The following is a 22,183-nucleotide window of genomic DNA, read 5'->3' as shown; positions in this document are numbered from 1 at the left end:
TAACAGGACAGCATATTACACAGCATACAGACAAGTGTACAAACAGGATTATCAGACTGAGTACAAGTGTTGCCCAGGATGGTCCCACCTGACTGGAGAAGCAGGTTGTCTTCATTGTAAGTATCTTCAGTTTATTGATTTTTTTTTGTTAAATCTCTTAAATGGACTAAATAGTTTTAATTTGTTTGTGTCCTGCATCTTCTATGTACTGAATGGGAATATAGGGGTCAAAAATAATTATAACATTAATAAAGACCTCTTAATTAAATTGCTTCCAAAATGTCCAAAAGAGTCCTTTTATCCAGTCAGACTCCTGAGAGAATGTTGTTTAGCGTTGTGTCAACTATACACCTGTCGTTACAACCATCAAACTAGTTTCACATGTTGAGAAACATAATCATAAATTGAGGACAGAGTTGAAAATGTGACATTAGCTCAGAAATTAACTTTGGATCATAATGTCTACTTCTGCACTTGGAAATGAAGAGAAACAAAATGCTTCACATCTCTGAACTGCTTGGACCCTGCAGAGCTCCAGTTGTTGAAGATGGACGGCGTGTCTGGTAATCCGTTTCTGCTTGGCCGGAATTCTTGTAGTTTGCAGTCAAGCTCCAAACAAATGTAGTCCCACATTCATCTCTCTTTTTTCTTTTTTTTTTTTTGCAAAGCTGTGAAATGCTAACACAGAATAGATACTTTCGTAACTGACATGAAAAATGTCCCCAACCCATCATTTTTTTGCCACCAAATACTGCCAGCTCCCATTGAAAAGGCCTGGTGCTGATTTACACACGAGCAAAGGGGAAAAAATGTCACCCCACCAGCTCATTGTCTTGCAAACATTATGCTTGCCATTCCAGGGTTCCCAGCAGCTCTGGAAATCAGAGAAAACCTGGAAAATGATTTTCATATTTTCCAGACAGGGAAAAATCAAGCAATATAAACACTGATCTGCTGATTAAAAGATGATCTTTCTGTGATTTTAACTTGTTCATGTATTAATGCCAGTACATGTTCTGCTCCTACAGTTTTCGTAGTACATGTATCCTTACTGATTGTCTGTGGTGGATTTTTAGAATACAATACATAATAAATTATTCCGAATGATTGCTGTATGCATGTAGTGTCAGATAATTTTTGGTCAAAGGTTATGGATGTTTTTATTACTATGGCTGAGAATCTAATCTCTGCCCATGAACCATATATTTGGGTTAGCAGAGAGAGCTGGGTGACATCTCCTGCCCTCTGTGGACTTGGAAAAACTGATAGCTTGAGGCAGATTCCCGTGACTGGTCTTCATGTGTGTACATTTATGTATATTTATGTAACCTGTCCTGAAAATCTGACCTTGCAAGTAAAATATCGGTTAAAAATCTTCTCTTGCCGTCGAGTGTAATTCTTTTTGAGTAAGCAATGTAAGTGAGAGTATTTTTTATCCAACATGCACCATAGCATTCAGTATACTTACTGTCATCTCTGAATGCCACTGATTTCCAAAAACTAAAACCTTAAAAGGGAGTTATGCGCCTCTTGCCCCCACAGCGGTCATACGAAGCACATCATGACGTGGTATACCATTAATATCTAATATTGTGATGTCCTGCTTTGCTGGGTGATGGTGTTGATCTGTATGGATGGTGGTGGAAGGATTCTTCTAGTGCTGGTCATAATGGGTCACTTTCATGCTCACCTTGATTTACATCAGTGTCAGGTTGGACTTTTGTTTGGAGCCTGATCCCATGGCCACCAAAACACTGTAGTTTAAAAACATTAGCTTAGAGAGTTCTTTTGCCCGCCACATGTACCTAGGCATTTTGTGTGACTGAAATATCTCCTGGAATTTCAGGATTACTGAAGGAAAAATCAAGGAAAACTCAGGTTTTGTTTATATCAAATGATGGGAACGCTGCATTCTCGAGCCTACAAATGACAAAGCTCATAAACTGTCAATGCCCTTTGCAGTGATGTGAGGAGGATATGTGTCACTTTTGGCTGACCATGCACTGTCTGATTCCTATACAACATTACTATGTTCTACGTTGACATCACAACTTGGCTCGAGCCACGACCAGGCTTTAGTCTGATCTCGGCTTAAGGGAAAGTAGTTGTGTTGGTCACACTGAAGCTTCCAGCATCTCATCTCTTTATGAACAGCCTCTACTTTACGCTGCTCAGACCATGGTGTCTTTGATGGGATTTTACAACCAGTGATCCAGATCACACAGCCTGCATACTGTGGACCTACCCTTGGTAAAGCTGTCCTGTAAACCGTTTATCTTGTAGCTTTAAGACTTACATGAAAGTACTATGCTTCCATATCTGTAACTGGCTTGCATGCTTAATATGCAGCCGTCATACTGCCAGGACAGGAAAATTATTCTCTGGGAAAGCCCTCTAATGGGAGGTAGATGGGGATAGCAAGCAAGAAAAAAAATCTGGATGTTTCTATCATCATGTATCATATTATTGCCTCTTTACTCCCCTCAAAGAGCTCTTTGTTTCCAAGAAAAATGCAATAATATTAAATTATACAAAAAACAATCTGTGCCCCAAATGTGTCTGTTTTGTTTAAAAACACTCAGAAAGAAATGCCATAAAGAGACATTCCTCAGTGTTGCCCACTGCCTGTACTTAAGATTGTCTGTTTTGCGTGACAATAGCTGCTCTTTTCAGTATAAGGCACGGCTTTTATCTCCGTAACCAAAGACGTGGCAGCACTTTGAGACGGGGACAAACTAATCACCCCTTTCTCTGAGCCATTGAACCTGGATAAAAGGAATCTCACACCACAATCCGCCCACTCCTGCACGCTTTACTGTGTGCTATCTGCACTGTACTTCAGTCAGCACAAATGCTATTTGTGTGGCTGTTTTCTAGCAGGACCTACAGCGCCCAGAAGGGAAAATCTGCTTTGCAAAATGTACAGCTTTAGCTAATCCTCCGAAACCCCACCAAATGGGAGGAATAGGAATGCTTTGTGTTGAAATAGTGATTTAGTGTCTGGTACTTTTGAAGTTTCTTTGTGTTCCCTGTTGTCGCTTGTTCTTTGTGTGTGCATTCCCTAAATAAAGTCAGTGTAAGCTAATTAGTCTAATGACCCCCTCCTTACTTGAGCTGAAATGAAGGTGCAATCATCTGCTGAAGCTACCAGTTGAGCTGTTCTCAGGTCAGCCTCTCAGCTCTGCTTCTAAATCCTCTGTGCTTCTGTTTAATCCATCAATTGCACGGAGGTTAACTGCTCCTTATATTATTGTGATCCTTAGTTTCAGCAGTTGTAAGCTCTGGCTTTTTTTAAAAACTGGCATAATTAGTCACATATATTTAGAGAAAGAGTGCACTATGACAAACATCTGCTTATTTATCTGTCTTGTTGCAAAAATTTCTTCCCCTCCATTTTTGTTTTTCATATATTTTAGATCCAGACTGCCATAATCTGATTATACATGTTTATGTGGTTTCTATTCTCACAACATGGCTCAGAACTCTTGAGTGATTTCTAAATGTCAGGGTTTTTAAGTTTTATTTGGTACGTTCTGTTACTTTCCATCACTGTTGTTAATAAAAAAAAAAACATCAACAACATAAAAACAGGAAAATCAACTTTTATTTACAATAAATCTTGTTTTTCTTATGCTTATAAGATCCTACACATTATGAAATTATTTAACTTACTGCTGATGTTGAAGGTATCAGTGTTTTTGCTTGTGTTTGTGTGTGCCTCTTTCATTAGCAACATATTTTATGAACTACTAGACAAATGTATTATTATTATTATTATTATTATTGTTGTTATTGTTGTAATTATTATTATTATCATTATTATTATTATTGTTATTATTATTATTATTAATCTTCACGTTACCAGGCAAATCCCATTGACATTACAGATCTCTTTTGCAAGGGAGGCCTGTGTCTGAAGACAGCCTAACATGATTTTAATGATTTTTTTAGCAAATAATTAGCTAATCAACCTTCACACAAATGGCTGTACCTGTATGAATTTAACAGATATTAAACTAAAATGGGGGCAGCACGGTGGCGGAACTGGTAGAGCTGCTGCCTCTCAGCGAACAGGTCCCTGGTTCAAACCCCGGTCCAGGGGCTTTCTGGGTGGAGTTTGCATGTTCTCTCTGTGCATGCGTGGGTTTTCTCCGGGTACTCCGGTTTCCTCCCACAGACCAAAAACATGCATGTTAGGCTGATTGGTAACTCTAAATTGTCCCTAGGTGTGAGTGAGAGAGTGAATGGTTGTTTGTCTCGTTTGTCTCTATGTGGCCCTGTGATGGACTTGCGACCCGTTCAGGGTGTACCCTGCCCCTCGCACAGTGATTGCTGGACATGGGCACCAGCGACCCCCGTGACCCAAAATGGAATAAACGGGTAAAGATAATGGATGTATGGATGGATAAACTAAAATGTATGCAGCATAATGATTTAGTGGTTAGCACTCTTGCCTCACAGTAAGAAGTTCCTGGATTCAAACCCCGAGTTGGGCCTGGAGTCTTTGTGTGTGGAGTTTGCATGTTCTCCCTGTGTTTGTGTGGGTTTTCTCTGGGTACTCCGGTTGTTTCTTCCCACAGTACAAAAACATAAATGTTTAGACTGCTTTCAGACCCAGGCCTCTTTTGAAAAAGGGATCTGTGATGTTAATGGGATTTGCCTTGTTAAAAAAAAAAACATGGTAAGGTAGTAGCTGACAGTTGTTCACAACACATACTCCAAGCACTAACGAATCATGCAAAATCAGGCGAGTTATTGCAATGTTGCATGAGATTGTGTATAATGTTCTCTTCAATATTTAACAAAAATGGCTACAACCTTGTCATTTCGCAAAATAAAATGATCTTGGTCTAAAACTCTGACATGAAAGGCATTGAGTGATATGCAGTCATTTGAGGAATGCAGTCATTGACTTGTTTCGGCATAAAGGGGTGGAGGTGGGTGCAGAATGCAAAGGTGAAACATTCAACAGAAGTGTCCTTTGTGCATTTTGAAAAGACTTCAATTTGCTCACTATCTTGTTCTACTACAAGTGAAGGGCTCTTGACTTTTGGGATGGCGACTTCCTCCACTCAAGTGTTTTGAGCGCCAATCAATCAGTGAGTTAAACCTTTTACTTAGCGAGCAGCCGAGGGCATGGGTGAGGATGGTGCAGGGGAAGCAGGACGTGGAAACAGGCTGATTGGATGCAACTATCAGCTTTGTGACGGGTCCAAGGAACAGAGACAATGGCTCCTCCAGTTTGTTGTCCTCGTTAACTGCTGAATAGGAACCGGCCTCCTTTTGTGATGAGACCCATGTAGCTACATGTGAAACAAGGCTAGCAGCCAGAAAGAGGGAAACAGTCTTCTGTCTATTCATGGGTGGCCTTTTACAGTGCAGTGTAAAGTTTTCATCTACCGTAGTCTTCACTCAGCTCCCACCTAACTATACGGTGGCCCTGAGGTGTAAATGAACAACATTTGAAAAAACGGAATTAAATTTTAAAAAAACACAACAAAAACACAACATGTGAAAAAACAGAATTACATTTAAACAAAACGGAATTACATTTGAAAAAATGGAATTGCATTAAGCCAAAGCAGAAGTGGCCGGAATCAGAAAAGAGGAAAAATGGAATTACATTTCAAAAAACAAAATTAAATTAGAAAAAATAAAAAATAAAAGCACAACAACATTTGAAAAAATGGAATTACCTTTGAACAAAACGGAATTACCTTTTGACAAAAAAAAACAACAACGGAATTATATTAAGCCAAAGTGGCTCAAGTGGAAGTGGCCAAAGTGGAAGTGGTCAAAGTGGAAGTGGCCGCAAATCACATTTGAAAAAACAGAATTAATGTAATTCAGTTTTTTCAAATGCAATGCCATTTTTGCAAATGAATTCCATTTTTTCAAATGTGATTCTGGCCACTTCCGCTTTGGTCACTTCTGCTTCGACCACTTACGCTTTAGCTTAATGTAATGCCGTTTTTGTCAAATGTTGTGTTTTTGTTGTCTTTTCAAATTTTATTTTGTTTTTTTGAAATGTAATTCCGTTTTTTCAAATGTTGTTCATTTACACCTCAGGACCACCGTATAACTAGGAGTCAGAATTACCGTAGTTGTAGTGTTTTAAAGTGATCCCGATCAGTAGATACCCCAACTTTCTGAAGGTTTTTTTTAATCATCAGAAAGGTAGAGATAGACATGTGAATGACAAATTAAAAAAACCTTTCTAGCAGATGAATAGTATCTGATAGTCAAGTCTTTAGAAATAGAACAATCCAGCAAAGATATAAAACAGGACGTGAAAAACACATCATCCTTGATCCTCATTCTATGATTTCAATTAATGTCTATGGATCCATCATGTTAATGCTAATTTAAGTATTGTAAGTATTTGGTATTTTTCATCGAAATCAGAGCAAAATGTGTTATTGTGACAGCACTGTTACTAAATTGTCTACATATTCTGTTTATAAATGGTTATTTGCTAAGTCTGTTGTGGGTCAACACAACACTGGTTCCTCCACTGAGTGTAGGAGTTCTTTTTTTTTTTTTTACTTGTCTGAATAATTCACAGGTTAGTTTAGTGAAAAATACTTCTCTGAAAATGATCAGGTACTGAACTTAAATGGAACAGCAGCCAATGTTAAAACAAAACAAACGAAAAATGGACTATCAGAGCCCTGGAGTCTATTGTTTAAGACACATTTATAAGCTTACAAGAAAGTTTGACTCATTATAAGTGAATAATGCGAAGGAGGGATGACTTGAGACTTTTATACATCATGTTTTTGAGTACATTCTATTATAAAGAAGTGAAACATTTTCATTGTTTGTGAGAAAGTGAAAAGCTGAAGATAAACAGACATAAACCCAGGCACTAACACTGTAAACAGGCTGTAAAGACACCGACTTGTGTGTTGTACAGCAACAGTCGTTGTGTGGTTTGGATTGTTTGATACCACAAAACATCGACTGAGATTTTTTATAATTAAATGAGCACTTATTTTTAGATTTTTTTTAAAGCTAAATTGATGACATATTTGAGGCTTTAAACCTCTTGAGGTTTTCTTGAAATCATCTTTGCCAGCTGGAAGAACTTGTCTGACAGGGCGATCTAACAAAATCACTTTTAATCTAGTTTGAATCTTGAGAGTAAATATTTAGTCATCATGAGGAAAAAAAAAGTTTACTTCTGCAGTCAGGAACTTAAAACCTCACAAATTTGCTTTCCAAATGTCAAAGGTGAAGTACAAGACTACCTTTATTATTTTTACCTTTTACCTTCCTCATCTGCTCACACAGACTCATGTTTGTGCTGCTGTTGTTTGGCACATTGTTTTGTACTATTAGTGCTTAGTGTATTATTAGTTTAGTGTATTCTTGGTTTAGTGTATTCTTAGTTTAGTGTATTCTTAGTTTAATGTATTCTTAGTTTAGTGTATTCTTAGTTTAGTGTATTCTTAGTTTAGTGTATTCTTAGTTTAATTTAGTGTATTCTTAGTTTAGTGTATTCTTAGTTTAATGTATTTAGTGTATTCTTAGTTTAGTGTATGCTTAGTTTAATGTATTTAGTGTATTCTTAGTTTAGTGTATGCTTAGTTTAATGTATTTAGTGCATTCTTAGTTTAGTGTATTCTTAGTTTAATGTATTTAGTGCATTCTTAGTTTAGTGTATTCTTAGTTTAATGTATTTAGTGCATTCTTAATTTAGTGTATTCTTAGTTTAATGTATTTAGTGTATTCTTTGTTTAGTATATTCTTAGTTTAATGTATTTACTGTATTCTTAGTTTACTGAATTCTTAGTTTACTGAATTCTTAGTTTAGTGTATTCTTAGTTTAATGTATTTAGTGTATTCTTAGTTTAGTGTATTCTTAGTTTAATGTATTCTTAGTTTAGTGTATTCTTAGTTTAGTGTATTCTTAGTTTAATGTATTCTTAGTTTAGTGTATTCTTAGTTTAGTGTATTCTTAGTTTTGTGTATCCGTCCGTCCGTCCATCCATCCATCCATCCATCCATCCATCCATCCATCCATCCATCCATCCATCCATCCATCCATCCATCCATCCATCCATCCATCCATCCATTTTCTTCCGCTTATCCGGGGTCAGGTCGCGGGGGTAGCAGCCTAAGTAGGGAGGCCAGACTTCCCTCTCCCAAGCCACTTTGGCCAGCTCTTCCGGGGGAATCCTGAGGCGTTCCCAGGCCAGCCAAGAAATATAGTCCCTCCAGCATGTCCTGGGTCTTCCTCTGGGCCTCCTTCCGGTGGGACGTGTCTGGAACACCTCACCAGGGAGGCGTCCAGAAGGCATCCTAAACAGATGCCCAAGCCACCTCAACTGGCTCCTCTCGACATGGAGAAGCAGCAGCTCTACTCTGAGTCCCTCCCGGATGATAGAGCTTCTCACCCTATCTCTAAGGGAGAGCCCAGACACCCTGTGGAGAAAACTCATTTCAGCCGCTTGTATCCGAGATCTCATTCTTTCGGTCACAACCCAAAGCTCGTGACCATAGATGAGGGTAGGAACGTAGATCGATCGGTAAGTTGAGAGCTTCGCCTTTTGACTCAGCTCTCTCTTCACCACGACAGACCAGTACAGCACCTGCTTCACTGCAGACGCTGCACCTATCCGCCTATCTATCTCATGCTCCATTTTTCCCTCATTCGTGAACAACACCCCAAGATACTTGAACTCCTCCACTTGGGGTAGGACCTCCTCCCTGACCCGGAGAGGGCACTCTACCCTTTTCTGGCTCAAGACCATGGCCTCGGATTTGGAGGAACTGATCTTCATCCCGGCCGCATCGCATTCGGCTGCAAACGCTCCAGCGAAAGCTGTAGATCACGATCTGATGAAGCCAATAAGACCACATCATCTGCAAAAAGCAGAGACGCAATCCTAAGGCCACCAAAATGGATCCCCTCAACACCTTGGCTGCGCCTAGAAATTCTGTCCATAAAAGTTATGAACAGAATCGGTGACAAAGGGCAACCTTGGCAGAGTCCAACTCTCACCGGGAACAAGCCCGACTTACTGCCGGCGATGCGGACCAGGCTCTGACACCGGTCATACAGGGACCTAACAGCCCGTATCAAAGGGCGTACCCCATACTCCCAGAGTACCCCCCACAGGGTTCCCCGAGGGACGCGGTCGAACGCCTTCTCCAAGTCCACAAAGCACATGTAGACCGGTTGGGCAAACTCCCATGCACCCTCCAGGACCCTGCTGAGAGTGTAGAGCTGGTCCAGTGTTCCACGGCCAGGTCGAAAACCGCACTGCTCCTCCTGAATCCGAGGTTCGACTATCCGACGGACCCTCCTTTCCAGAACCCCTGAATAGACCTTACCAGGGAGGCTTAAGAGCGTGATTCCCCTGTAGTTGGAACACACTCTACGGTCCCCATTTTTGAATAGGGGGACCACCACCCCGGTCTGCCAATCCAGGGGAACTTCCCCCGATGTCCACGCAATATTGCAGAGTCGCGTAAGCCAACACAACCCTACAACATCCAGAGCCTTAAGGAACTCCGGGCGAATCTCATCCACCCCTGGGGCCTTGCCACCCAGGAACTTTTTAACCACCTCAGTGACCTCAGCACCAGAGATTGGAGGGCCCGACCCAGAGTCCCCAGGCTCCGCTTCCTCAGTGGAAAACGTGCCGGTGGGATTGAGGAGGTCTTCAAAGTATTCCGCTCACCGACCCACAACATCCCAAGTTGAGGTCAGCAGCACACCACTCCCACTATAAACAGCGTTGGTGGTGTACTGCTTTCCCCCCTGAGACGCCGGATGGTGGACCAGAATCACCTCGAAGCCGTGCGGAAGTCATTCTCCATGGCCTCTCCGAACTCCTCCCATGCCCGAGTTTTTGTCCCAGCGACCACCCGAGCCGCATGTCGCTTGGACTGCTGGTACCCATCAGCTGCTTCCGGGGTCCCACAGGCCAAAAAGGCCCAATAGGACTCATTCTTCAGCCTGACAGCATCCCTCACCGACGGTGTCCACCATCGGGTTCGAGGGTTGCCGCCATGACAGGCACCGACAACCTTGTGGCTGCAGCTCCGGTAAGCCGCCTCAACAATAGAGGCACGAAACATGGTCAACTCAGACTCAATGTCCCCCACCTCCATCGGAACATGTTCAAAGTTCTCCCGGAGGTGAGAGTTAAAACTCCGTCTCACAGGAGACTCTGCCAGACATTCCCAGCAAACCCTCACAATACGTTTGGGTCTGTCAGGTCTGACCGGCATCCTCCCCCACCATCGGAGCCAACTCACCACCAGGTAGTGATCAGTGGACAGCTCCACCCCTCTCTTCACCCGAGTGTCCAAGACATGTGGCCGCAGATCAGATGAGACGATGACAAAGTCGATCATCGAACTGCAGCCTAGGGTGTCCTGGTGCCAAGAGCACATATGGACACACTTATGCTTGAACAAGGTGTTTGTTATTGACAATCCATGACGAGCACAGAAGTCCAACAACAGAACACCACTCTTGTTCAGATCAGGGGGGCCGTTCCTCCCAACCACACCCCTTCAGGTCTCACTGTCATTGCCCATATGAGCATTGAAGTCCCCCAGCAGAACAAGGGAGTCCCCAGGAGGTGCACTTCCCAGTACCCCCTCCAAGGACTCCAAAAAGGGTGGACAATCTGAACTGCTGTTTGGTGCATAAGCACAAACGACAGCCAGAACCCGTCCCCCCACACGTAGGCAGAGGGAGGCCACCCTCTCATTCACCGGGGTGAACCCCAACACACAGTCACCAAGTTGGGGGGCAAGAAGTATGCCCACTCCTGCTCGGCGCCTCTCACCAGGGGCAACTCCAGAGTGGAAGAGTGTCCAGCCCCTCTCAAGGAAACTGGTTCCAGAGCCAGAGCCATGCCTAGAGGTGAGTCCGACTGTTTCTAGCCGGAACCTCTCAGCCTCACACACCAGCTCAGGCTCCTTCCCCACCAGTGAGGTGACATTCCACGTCCCAATAGCCAGCTTCTGTAGCCGAGGATCAGACCGCCAGGGTCCCCACCCTCGGCCACCACCCATCCCACATTGCACCCGACCCCTTTGGACCCTCCCACAGGTGGTGAGCCCATGGGAAGGGGGACCCACTTCTCCTCTTCGGGCTGTGCCCGGCCGAGCTCCATGGGTAAAAGCCCGGCCACCAGGTGCTCGCCCGCGTGCCCCACCTCCAGGCCTGGCTCCAGAGTGGGGGCCCCGGTGACCCACGTCCGGGCAAGGGAACATTAGGTCCGTTTATTTCTCTCATCATCTGGGTCTTTGGGCTGCACTTTGTCTGGTCCCTCACCTAGGACCTGTCTGCCATGGGTGACCCTACTAGGGCCATAAAGCCCCTGACAGCATAGCTTCTAGGATCATTGGGACACTCAAACCCCTCCACCACAGTAAGGTGGCAGCCCAGGGAGGGGTAGTTTTGTGTATTCTTAGTTTAATGTATTTAGTGTATTCTTGGTTTAATGTATTTAGTGTATTCTAAGTTTAGTGTATTTTTTGTATTCTTAGTTTAGTGTATTTAGTGTATTCTTAGTTTAGTGTATTTAGTATATTCTTAGTTTAATGTATTTAGTGTATTTTTAGTTTAATGTATTTTTTGTATTCTTAGTTTAATGTATTTAGTGTATTCTTAGTTTAATATATTTAGTGCTTCTATATTTAGTGCTTTAATATACAGGAGCTTCTTCCTGTTCTGGGCCCTCCTGTTCTTGGCATTGTGAACAGCAGCTTAGCCTCAGGTGTGGTGCCAATAACATTTAAATATGCTGCTGTCCGTCCTCTCCTGAAAAAACCTAGCCTTGACCCCTCAGTCATGTCCAACTTCCGGCCTGTCTCCAGACTCCCATTTGTCGCTAAACTGCTGGAAAAAATAGTGGAGTCCCAGCTGAAATGCTTTCTAGAGGATAATGCCATCTTAGAGCTATTCCAGTCTGGCTTTAAACCTCTCCACAGCACTGAAACTGCTCTACTCAAGGTTTTTAACGACATTCTCCTATTCACAGACGCTGGTGATTCTGTGCTCCTTCTCTTACTGGACCTCACAGCCGCCTTTGATACAATCGACCACGAGATCCTCATTGCGAGGTTAGAGCAGTGGGTGGGCATCTCTGGGTCAGCCCTCGAATGGTTTAGATCTTATCTCGCTGACAGGTCCTTTTGTGTCTCCATCAAAGATTTTAGTTCAGCCTCGGCAGCGCTTAAATGGGGGGTACCGCAAGGGTCCATCCTTGGTCCTCTTTTATTTTCTTTATACCTGCTGCCACTAGGTGCTATTTTCAGGAAACATAACATACCTTTTCATTTCTACGCCGACGACTGCCAAATCTACTTCCCCCTCAGACTCAACGGTACTCGCTCTATTCAACCGTTACTGGACTGCCTGGCTGACATCAGAGATTGGATGGCTTTAAATTTCTTGAGTTTCAACGAGAAGAAATCTGAAGTTATGCTCTTTCCTCCCAATGACACAATCACCAACCACTGCATCGACCTATCCGTTCTGTCACCGTTAGTGAAACAAAGAGTCACTAATCTAGGAGTGATACTTGACCCTTCTCTGAAACTCAACAATCATGTAAATATGATTGTTAAATCCTGCTTTTTCCAGCTGAGGCGACTGTCTAAGCTGAAGCCCATATTGTCCAAAAATAACCTGGAGACAGTAATTCATGCATTCATTACATCCAGGCTCGACTATTGCAACTCACTTCTTTTTGGTATCAGTCAGACCTCCATAGCTAGACTCCAACTGGTCCAAAATGCAGCAGCCCGGTTTTTGACCAGCACAAGCAAAAGAGAGCACATTACACCTGTTTTGGCCTCCCTACACTGGCTTCCGGTTCACCTTCGAATCAAATTCAAAATACTCTTGTATGTCTATAAATCACTAAACAGCTCTGCCCCCTCCTATCTTACTGATCTGCTCCAGCCGTATGTCCCACCACGTTCTCTCAGATCAGCAGACCAGTTGCTCCTAACAGTCCCAGGAACCCGTCTCAAGCGCAGAGGTGACAGGGCCTTCTCTGTAGCAGGCCCAAGACTTTGGAATGAGTTACCTCTGTTCGTTAGACAGGCCCCCTCCCTCACAGTTTTTAAATCTCGCTTAAAAACACACTTTTATTCCCTGGCTTTCTGCACTGTGTGATCTGTGCTGAGTCTGTGTGCATCATACTGTGTTAGTCCTGTTGCGGTTGTTGTTGTTATCCATTATTGTTTTTGTTTGTTTCTACTTTTTGGTGTCCTGTTATGTAATCTGTTGCTATGTGCTTGTTCTGTTTGTCCCTGTACAGCACTTTGGTGTGCTTTGTCACTGTTTAAAGTGCTTTATAAATAAATTGGTATGGTATGGTATGGTAGGGCAGCACGGTGGCACAACTGGTAGAGCTGCTGCCTCTCAGTGAGCAGGTCCTTGGTTGAAACCCCGGTCCAGGGGCCTTTCTGGGTGGAGTTTGCATGTTCTCTCCGTGCATGCGTGGGTTTTCTCCGGGTACTCCGGTTTCCTCCCACAGACCAAAAACATACATGTTAGGCTGATTGGTAACTCTAAATTGTCCCTAGGTGTGAATGAGAAAGTGAATGGTTGTTTGTCTCGTTTGTCTCTATGTGGCCCTGTGATGGACTTGCGACCCGTCCAGGGTGTACCCCGCCCCTCGCACAGTGATTGCTGGACATGGGCACCAGCGACCCCCGTGACCCAAAATGGAACAAGCGGGTAAAGAAAATGGATGGATGGATGGATGGATGCTTGTAAAAAAAAAAAAAAAAAAAAACATTTTTAATTTATTTTGTTTTATTTTTGTGGACTCCCAAGCACTGGCTCGCGGACCCCTGGGGGTCCGGGGACCCCAGTTTGAGAACCATTGTCCTAATAGCATTTGAACGGTGGAGGACTCGTTTCAAAACCTGACAGAAATCATCAGAGGTGGTGATCCATGAATTTCTCAAGGCCTCTTTGAAAAGACATATCCTGCAGTTTGTTGCATCAAAAAGCAGCACTTTATTCCGCACCAAACTGAGCCCTGAGTGCAAGCACATAAAGTGACCTAAACAATTCACTTGGTAGGTTAAGCTATTTACAGAGACTAAACAAGCTGTGTTGATGTGGACATCCCTTTTAGACACTGACTCGTCTTCTTTCAGAATCTTCATGGGTTACTGACCCTTGCTCTGTCTGTCTCTTCTTGTTGTGTGAGCTGCTAATCCTCTCAGAGTAGGTGTCTTTGTAACATAATCTGATGAGAGTGGGTTTTATGGCATGCTGCATGTCACATTAAGGATTTTTTTCAGTGAAATGGGGCACATGGAGAGGGGTGGGGTGCTCAAAAATGCTCTGGTTGGCTGCCAACCATCTTGTGTCTCATGTCTGAAGGGGGAATGTACATCTCCCTTGTTGGTGCTTAGTCATGCCACCCTGTAGTGACTCTGAGAGACATCTGACCTTTTACTGCAGCGCTGCTGATTGTTTTAATTTAAATCTTTTTAGGAATGTCTCATTAATTTGATCTCTCACAGCCGGTGATAACATTGTTCTAAAATATTTGGATCTAGCTGCAAATAAACCTGACCACTGAGTTTTTCTTTTCTGTCATTGGCTATTTTTACCCCCATTAAATTTCCCCCAGATCATTTAATCGTTGAAAAGGACGGGATAATTACAGTGGCATGGATTTTGTAGCTAAATAATCACAGTCATGAGGAGACTGGAAGTCATCAGGAGATTTGCTCTGGCGATCTGCTACTACTGTTGGCGAGTTCACAAAAAGAACTAAATGCTGATGTAAAATTTAAAAAAGAAACATAGATGGATTTTACAGGGTTTGTTGAATCGCTGAAACCTGCTGTTAAATGTTTCCATAATGTATAGAAGAGAGAAAAAAACAAGTAAAAAAAAAAACTAGATAAAAAAAAACCTGAATGTTTAATGTTTTTCTGTTTGTACATCTATTGGAGATAAATGATATAGATAGATGTTTAGAGCTGTAGTTACCTGATTTTATTTTCTGCAGCTGGGAATTAAAATATCTATTAACTTCTTAATAAACTGAAGTAAGACAGTTAGTCATCCTGTTGCCACATTCATGCATCGTTCTGCCTTTTTGTAGCTGTATCCGCCACTTTAAGACACAAGTGAAGGGTTTGGTAATGAGACATAATCCATCCATCCATCCATCCATCCATCCATTATCTTTTACCCGCTTCTTCCTTTTCGGTTCATGGGGGTCACTGGTACCCATGTCCAGTAGTCACTGTGTGAGAGGCAGGGTACACCCTGGACAGGTCTCCAGTCCATCACAGGGACACATAGAGTCAAACGAGACAAACAACCATTCACTCTCTCACTCATACCTAGGGACAATTTAGAGTTACCATTCAGCCTAACATGCATGTTTTTGGTCTGTGGGAAGAAACCAGAGTACCCGGAGAAAACCCACGCATGCACGAAGAGAACATGATAACTCCACCTAAAATGGTCCGTGGACGAGATTTGATCCGGCGACCTTCTCACTTAGAGGCAACAGCTCCACCAACTGCGCCACCGCGCCGCCGGTAATGAGACATCACTGATAAAATAATAAGTGAAATCTGACTTGTGTTTAGAAATTATTTTGAGTTTTATTTCAGTGCCCTGAGACGACCTTTGTTGTGACTTGGTGCTATACAAATAAACTGAATTGAATTGAATTGAATATCTGAAAGATGCCTTTGCGATGGTCGTGGCTCACTAGTAATAACACAAACAACACCAGGAATTTGAACAATTACTGAGTGGTTTTTGTAAGATTTGATGTGCGTGTGTATATAAAAAGTCTTTCACATCCTGACTTCAGTTACAATTTTAGAGGGTAATTTGATTTCACTTCATCGTCTGCTGTGTGTCACCATGTATCTGTCTTACAGTGGTTGCTGTACATGTATACATGATCTTCTGTCAGTTTTGCATCTGTCTAAACTTGAATGAGCAAACTGAGACCCTCAGTTTGACCATATAAAACCACAAATGACATTAGAAAGGGCGTTCTGTTGTTTTATGATTGATCGTGCTCTCTTTGATAGGATTACATGAACAAGAACTCATATCTGATAGATGATTGTAATTTAAGATGACTTTCAGACAACCTGAGGAAGGATTTTCATTTCTGCTTCTTAAGATTAGCTCAAGTTTGTTCTTCACCTTTTCTACTCCCATTGTCCACATGTTGCAGGAGCAGCTTTGAAAGGATGTCAGTCCTCTGGGCCTGTCAAAAAACAAGCAATGGAGACCAGTTCACAGAAATAGCTGTGTCATAATTCACATGGTCAACAGCCTTAACACAAATCAGATAAGCAGGGAGACTCAGGCAGATGTGCATTTTACCTACAGCCTGCCATGAATATTGAATGTTGTATGGATTTATGGAATATGATGATTTATGCAGCTCTGAAGTGGATTTGTGTATTAGAAGTTACCTACTGGTTCTCATTGTTCAGGTATCTAAGATTCTTTGACTTTCCTGTTTGCTGCAAAGCCAGTTTGACATCCGGACACTTCTGGGCAGATTTCTGCTCCTATTGGATGAGCTGAACCTATGATGCACTGTGCGCTTTATCTTATAACTCAACCAGAAACATCTGTTTCATCATACTTTGTGACAATGAGTAAAAGTCGAGTCAGTCACTCTCAGGAAATGTTTTCCGACATGTGAGTTTAATGTAAAACTGACCATAAAACATATTTGTGCAAGCTGTTGCTGTCAGTTCTGACACAGCGTGGATGCTGTGAACATGTAGTTAGCATATCTCTTTAAGCTTGCCAAAAAAACTGCTTCTATACTCCAAGCCAAGTGGCAAATTCCTCTTACATTGGTTAGTGTGAACAGAGACGAGTCAAAGTCCTTCTTAAGACGCGTTAATGGCTTGATGATGAGTCTTTGATAGAATAAGGTCAGTGTTTTAAACAGCAGGTGTTTAAGTCTCATGAAAGCAGCCAGGTGTTTTCACCTCACTCACACATTTGTTCTGTCTCTTCTCTCCCACCACATGTGCACATGATGCAGTGATGTGCAGCTATGGAGTGTGCTTCAATGGGGGCCGGTGTCGGGAAGGATCGGCCCAGCTTTGTGATTGTCCTGCAGGGTTTACCGGGTCCAGCTGCCAGTACGGTATGCAGAAACATCTGTACGGTTATATGTTCAGAATTGAGCTTTTCCTCCTCCTTAGTCTTTTAGTGAAATGCTTAATCAACTTTTTTATAGTCAACAATTGGATTTAAACCAACACAGAAAATTTCTCCATTAATTGTATGGATTAAATGCTAGCGCTCCTTTCAAGCATTTTTTTTTAATTAAACTCCATAAGTCAAGGACTTATAAAGAATAAAACTGAATGTTCCTCTTAAAAAAAAATCCTTTTGAGTTTTTACTCAAGCCTACAGTTCTGATCCGTTGTAATCACTGAACTGAACTCTGTTTAGGTGTTAACAGGAATCACATCAGCAGTTAGCTTACCCGCCAGAAGCCCAAATATTTTATCAGCAACTCCATTGTTGAAGTTGTGCTGTTGAAGTAAAACAGTGGAAGACTGTTGTTCTTTCAGATAACGCCACACGACAGGAAATTCCTTGTAGTGTCAAGTTTGTACCAGAACTATCCTAATCGCCTCCAAAGTATATATCCCTCACCACACACGCCAATACCACTGGATCCTTCATGATGAGTACAAGACTTTATCAGACGTTATAGTTTTTCTATATGTTCAGAGTTTTCTGAGCAGCAAACACAAACTGGCTTACACTCAAGTTAATTTAAAATGGATTGCTTCCTCATTTATAGACTTTGTTTCTGAAATATATATAAAAAAAATGGTTGATCTTGTCATTTCCTAGTGAAAAAAGGGTGGTTTTCAAGGTCTCATGAAATAAAAGATATATCAAAATATCTGTTTATTTTGAAGCTTGAAAAAAGATGAACCTCAAATATAGACTAATGATTCACCTTTCATTAGATCCAGAACAGATTTTTTAAAGTTCAAGTTGTGTTTATTTGTCATATGCAGGTTAACACAAAGTTAGCAGTACAATGAAATGCTCAGGATGAGAAGAACCAATTTGGTTCGCTACAAAACAAAAAAACAAACAAACAAGAAATACTAAAATCATGCAATAGGGGTACAAAATAAAGTACCAAAAAGTGAAAAAGTAATTATAATATTTACAAGGTCCTAAAGAGAAAATAGTAAACAACAACATGGTAGAATATAACAGTGCAAGTAGGATGAATTTGAATGAACAAGTATTTTAAGGTAGTAATATAAGCTAAAATGCACGATACATATTGCACATAACTAACGTAAACTACACAGGTTGTGTGACAAGTTATTGCACAGGTAGTGACTAAGATTGAGATTGAATTATGATGATGGTCATGTGGCATTAGCAGAAAGAAGAAACGGTCTTCCACTGTTTTACTTCAACAGCACAACTGATACATATACTGTATCATGCATGATACAGCCACATAGTGCAGCAGCAATAAACAATAAACATATTAACTGTCACAAGCTAATATTAGTCATATTAGTTGTCACAGATGTGGCTTGGTGCAAAGTTATTTCCAGTTGTTCAGTCTTATTTATCAAGAGTTCAGTAATCTGACAGCATGTGGATAATAATTGTTTTTTAGTCTTTTTGTGCACAATGGCAGACTCCTGTATCGTCTGCCTGAGGATAGTAGATGGAAGAGTCCTTGTGCTGGGTGGGTGTGGTCCTTAATGATGCTGCGTGCTTTACGCAGACAGCAGCTGTGGTACATGTCCTGGATGGTGTGGAGACTGATGTCCTTTGCTGTTTGCACCATCCTCTGTAGAGCTTTCTGACTGGTGCAGTTCCAGTACCACCCTGTGATGCAGCCTGTCAGCAAGCTCTCAATGGTGCACCTATAAAAGTTGATGAGGGTGCTGGTGTTCGTACCAAGCTTCTTTAGTCTTCTTAGGAAGTAGTCTTTGCTGGGCATTCAAAGGAAAGACTCTTTCAACCCTCTTTTTTTCACTTTTTGTTTTATTGAATCTCTAATATTTTGGATTGTTTTTGATTCTTATAACTGCTGTTTGTTAGATAATTTAAAGCCCACTTTTTTTTTTTTCCACCAAAAACAGCTGTTTGACGTCAGTGCAGACCTCTTTTAACACCTTCTTTTCTGGATATAAAATTTAACATTATTGTTGTGGATTGTGAGTAATGACAATCAGCAATGGGTGCTCAGGGGTAATTCATGGTGGAGAACGGTGTAAAGGAGCCCCCACACCTTGATCTATGTATCTGCTGTGTGTTTTATAGCTCTGTGATGGTGTTTGTGTGTGTGTGTGTTGGTTTTGGAGGCCCTATATGTGCAAAATAATATTCATGTCAGCGGAAAGAGGCATGTGAAGTGTGCAGTATGAAATAGCCTAATGAAGAAAGAGCTGTAATTTTCTCAATATATGACTATTAAATGAGTGACAGCTTTGATAAATTTCTCAATCATTGTGAAGATCTCTTTAGTGGCCTTGCACATACCAGCATGGAGTAGCTGTCATGTTATGGAGCTCTGTGGTTGAAGTTGTATTTATGTTAGCGCTCTGATCACAAGCTGACAATGGGTTGGATTTATGACTGTAATTTACTGAACTGTCACTTCCACCCTTCTTCTTGTATTCTGGGTGATGCAGAGTTTCACGTCACACAGATTCACTCATCGTTTAATCCCCTCAGGCACTCGCAGCAACATTCCCCCCTCGGTCACATGTGGCGGCGTTCCCTCGCAGCCGCTCTGATGTGGTGTGTCCATGTTTGTGTGCAGCAGCTGGACTGTGTTTATGTCATTCAAAGGGGCCAATTACTCTCCTACTCAGAAAAGTTGTCTGAAGCCCTCATCTGTTTTTGCTTTTTAGCAACATTGCACCACAGAGATGTGTAAGACAATAATTACTGTTTATGCGTTTTGGTGCCTTACCTTTGTGGTGATGTAAGAACTTTTGCCTGGAGAGCATTCTTATCTTTCATTAACAGTAAATCATGTGCAGCTGATTGAAGGTCATCCTTTTCAGTCACGGGGTCCTACATGAACATACCATTATCTGAATTTATAATAACTTTCATTATTTTCCAAAGGAGCACTTCATTTTAAATATGGTAGTACTATATAGTCCTGAATGTAACGCTTAAATAAGTTATATCTGGAGTTTAAACGTGTTTTGAAACTAATATAAGTTTAATATTTTACTTGTCTGATGAAACAGTCAATATATATCTGTTTTATAACATAAACACTATCAAATAGAAGATCATTGCTTTTAATTATTCAGGTTTATTCACAAAAATAATTGCATTATTACAAGTATTTGTTGTAAAAATACCTACAGTATTCATTTTAGGCCTCAAATGAAGTTGAACAATCTACTTTGTACAGTGAAGGAACGTTGAACCATCAGACTGGAAAAACCTCGTTTGATGTGGAAGGTTTCACATTTGGCATTAATTATCTGCAAAGGATTCTTAAGGAAATTTTCCAAAATTAACTTTTAATTTAGTAATTATTGTAGTTAAAGCTGAACTTGTGAAAATATGGTTCAATACATGCCAGGAGCTGTATTTTTGTAAAAAATGGTTACCCATCCTTCAGTTTGTTTTTGCACACTCTCAAAATAAGGGAAATTATTTTCACCTTATGACCACATCTAAAGACTGATATTCAAAAAAATATTTTAAAAGTTCAACTTGGTTGTTATTTTGATTGTTACTATTTAACAAAAAAAAAAAAAGTACGGCTTTTAAGACCGTGGCGACCATCTGAATATGATGTTTTGTCTGTTTTTGTGTTGAAGTCCCTTTTAACATTCTTGTCTGTATCCAACAGGATTTAGTGACTTGGTGTGTGATATGTTTGGCATCCTGCCTGTCATCAGTACACAAGTGCTATCCTCTGCGTTCAGCACCTTCTAAAGCTTTTCAGTCTCAGGCAGGACAGACGTCTTTATAAAAGCTGACATCTGGGCTCAGCAGCAGGCACATAAAGACAGTGGCTGAAACTTTCTGTTAAAGAAAAACAAGAATTAACCTACATGAAAATGTAAATTTAACAGATTAAGCAACAAGATCCAAATAATTACTTGTTTTTAAAAGCAGATCAATCAAAGTTAAATGTGTGAGCACAGATGGCGCTTTTCACAATAGAGAATATCTTTGCAAAATTACATTTTTTTACATTCCCACATTTTGTTTAGATTATATTGTCATCAATTAATTTCTAAATGGGAAATACTGGCTTGACAGAACTATGTCTATGTTACTGTAGTTGCATTTCATTTTGGATTTCTGAACTATTTTTATGTTGCCAACCAGGGGCGATTCTAGAATATGACCTTTAGGGGCGCTTAGCCCCCCAGTGCTGACAATGGCTATGTTTACATGTGCAAAATTCTTTGACCGGACTGAAATGTTTTCAGATTAAATAATTCAAATGTATCGTTTACAATCCGTTCACGGCAAGTGTTTACATGCAGCGGGCTTTGTTCTGAACAGAAGTACTGACATGCGTAGTGTGGTAAACTTTAAAAAAACCACTGAAGAAGAAGTTCTACTTCCGGGATGAACGTAAACAAACCTGAGAGCCCAAAATGGACCCACGACAGGTTTTAATGATGTGGAGATGTTAGCTGCCCTCCCTGACTGAGCTACAGGTAATACAGATCATTTTGAGCTCTTTCAAAGTTTCTGGTAGAAATGTTGTGTTGCTCACTGACCAGTTTTGCTTCTCCGACATGCTAATATTATTAGCATTAGCCAGACAGAAATGACATAGGTCGCACATGCGCAGTCAGGTCAGTTTTTCACAATCAGAAAAAAATAAACGGATTAAGTGTTTACATGAACAGCTTTCGGATTATGAATCGGCATAAACCACCCGTCTCATTTTGATCACAAATTCTTTCGGATTGAGCTGAATAAACAAAAAATAATCAGAATGGGGCGTTTACATGACACATTTTTATTCCTAATGACAATTTAATCCAATTATTTATGTCCATGTAAACATAGCTAATGGCTCTTGACTTGAACAGCACGGTGGCCACTGGCATCAGAAGTATTTGTAGTGTGTAATGTGCGCAAGACACACTGGTGGTGGTGGTGGTGGTGGTGGTGGTGTGTGTGTGTGTGGGGGGGGGG

At 41.3% G+C, this 22,183-nt stretch overlaps 1 protein-coding gene across 1 annotated transcript in view; it reads left to right on the top strand.

Moving 5' to 3' along the window:
• The window catches only part of megf6b (multiple EGF-like-domains 6b), an 83,021-nt gene that overhangs the window by 5,772 nt on the left and 55,066 nt on the right, over window positions 1-22,183 (top strand). Inside the window, exons 3-4 of the mRNA XM_037679811.1 lie at window positions 7-116; window positions 17,040-17,144. Of these exons, the coding sequence (XP_037535739.1) occupies window positions 7-116; window positions 17,040-17,144 (215 nt within the window). The remainder of the gene's footprint in view (window positions 1-6; window positions 117-17,039; window positions 17,145-22,183) is intronic.

This window comes from Nematolebias whitei, chromosome 7 (assembly GCF_014905685.2).
Source record: "Nematolebias whitei isolate Nwh7 chromosome 7, NemWhi1, whole genome shotgun sequence".
NCBI classification, from domain to species: domain Eukaryota; kingdom Metazoa; phylum Chordata; class Actinopteri; order Cyprinodontiformes; family Rivulidae; genus Nematolebias; species Nematolebias whitei.
The sequence above is the reverse complement of the archived record's forward strand: the minus strand, read 5'-3'. Positions and strand labels throughout refer to the sequence as shown.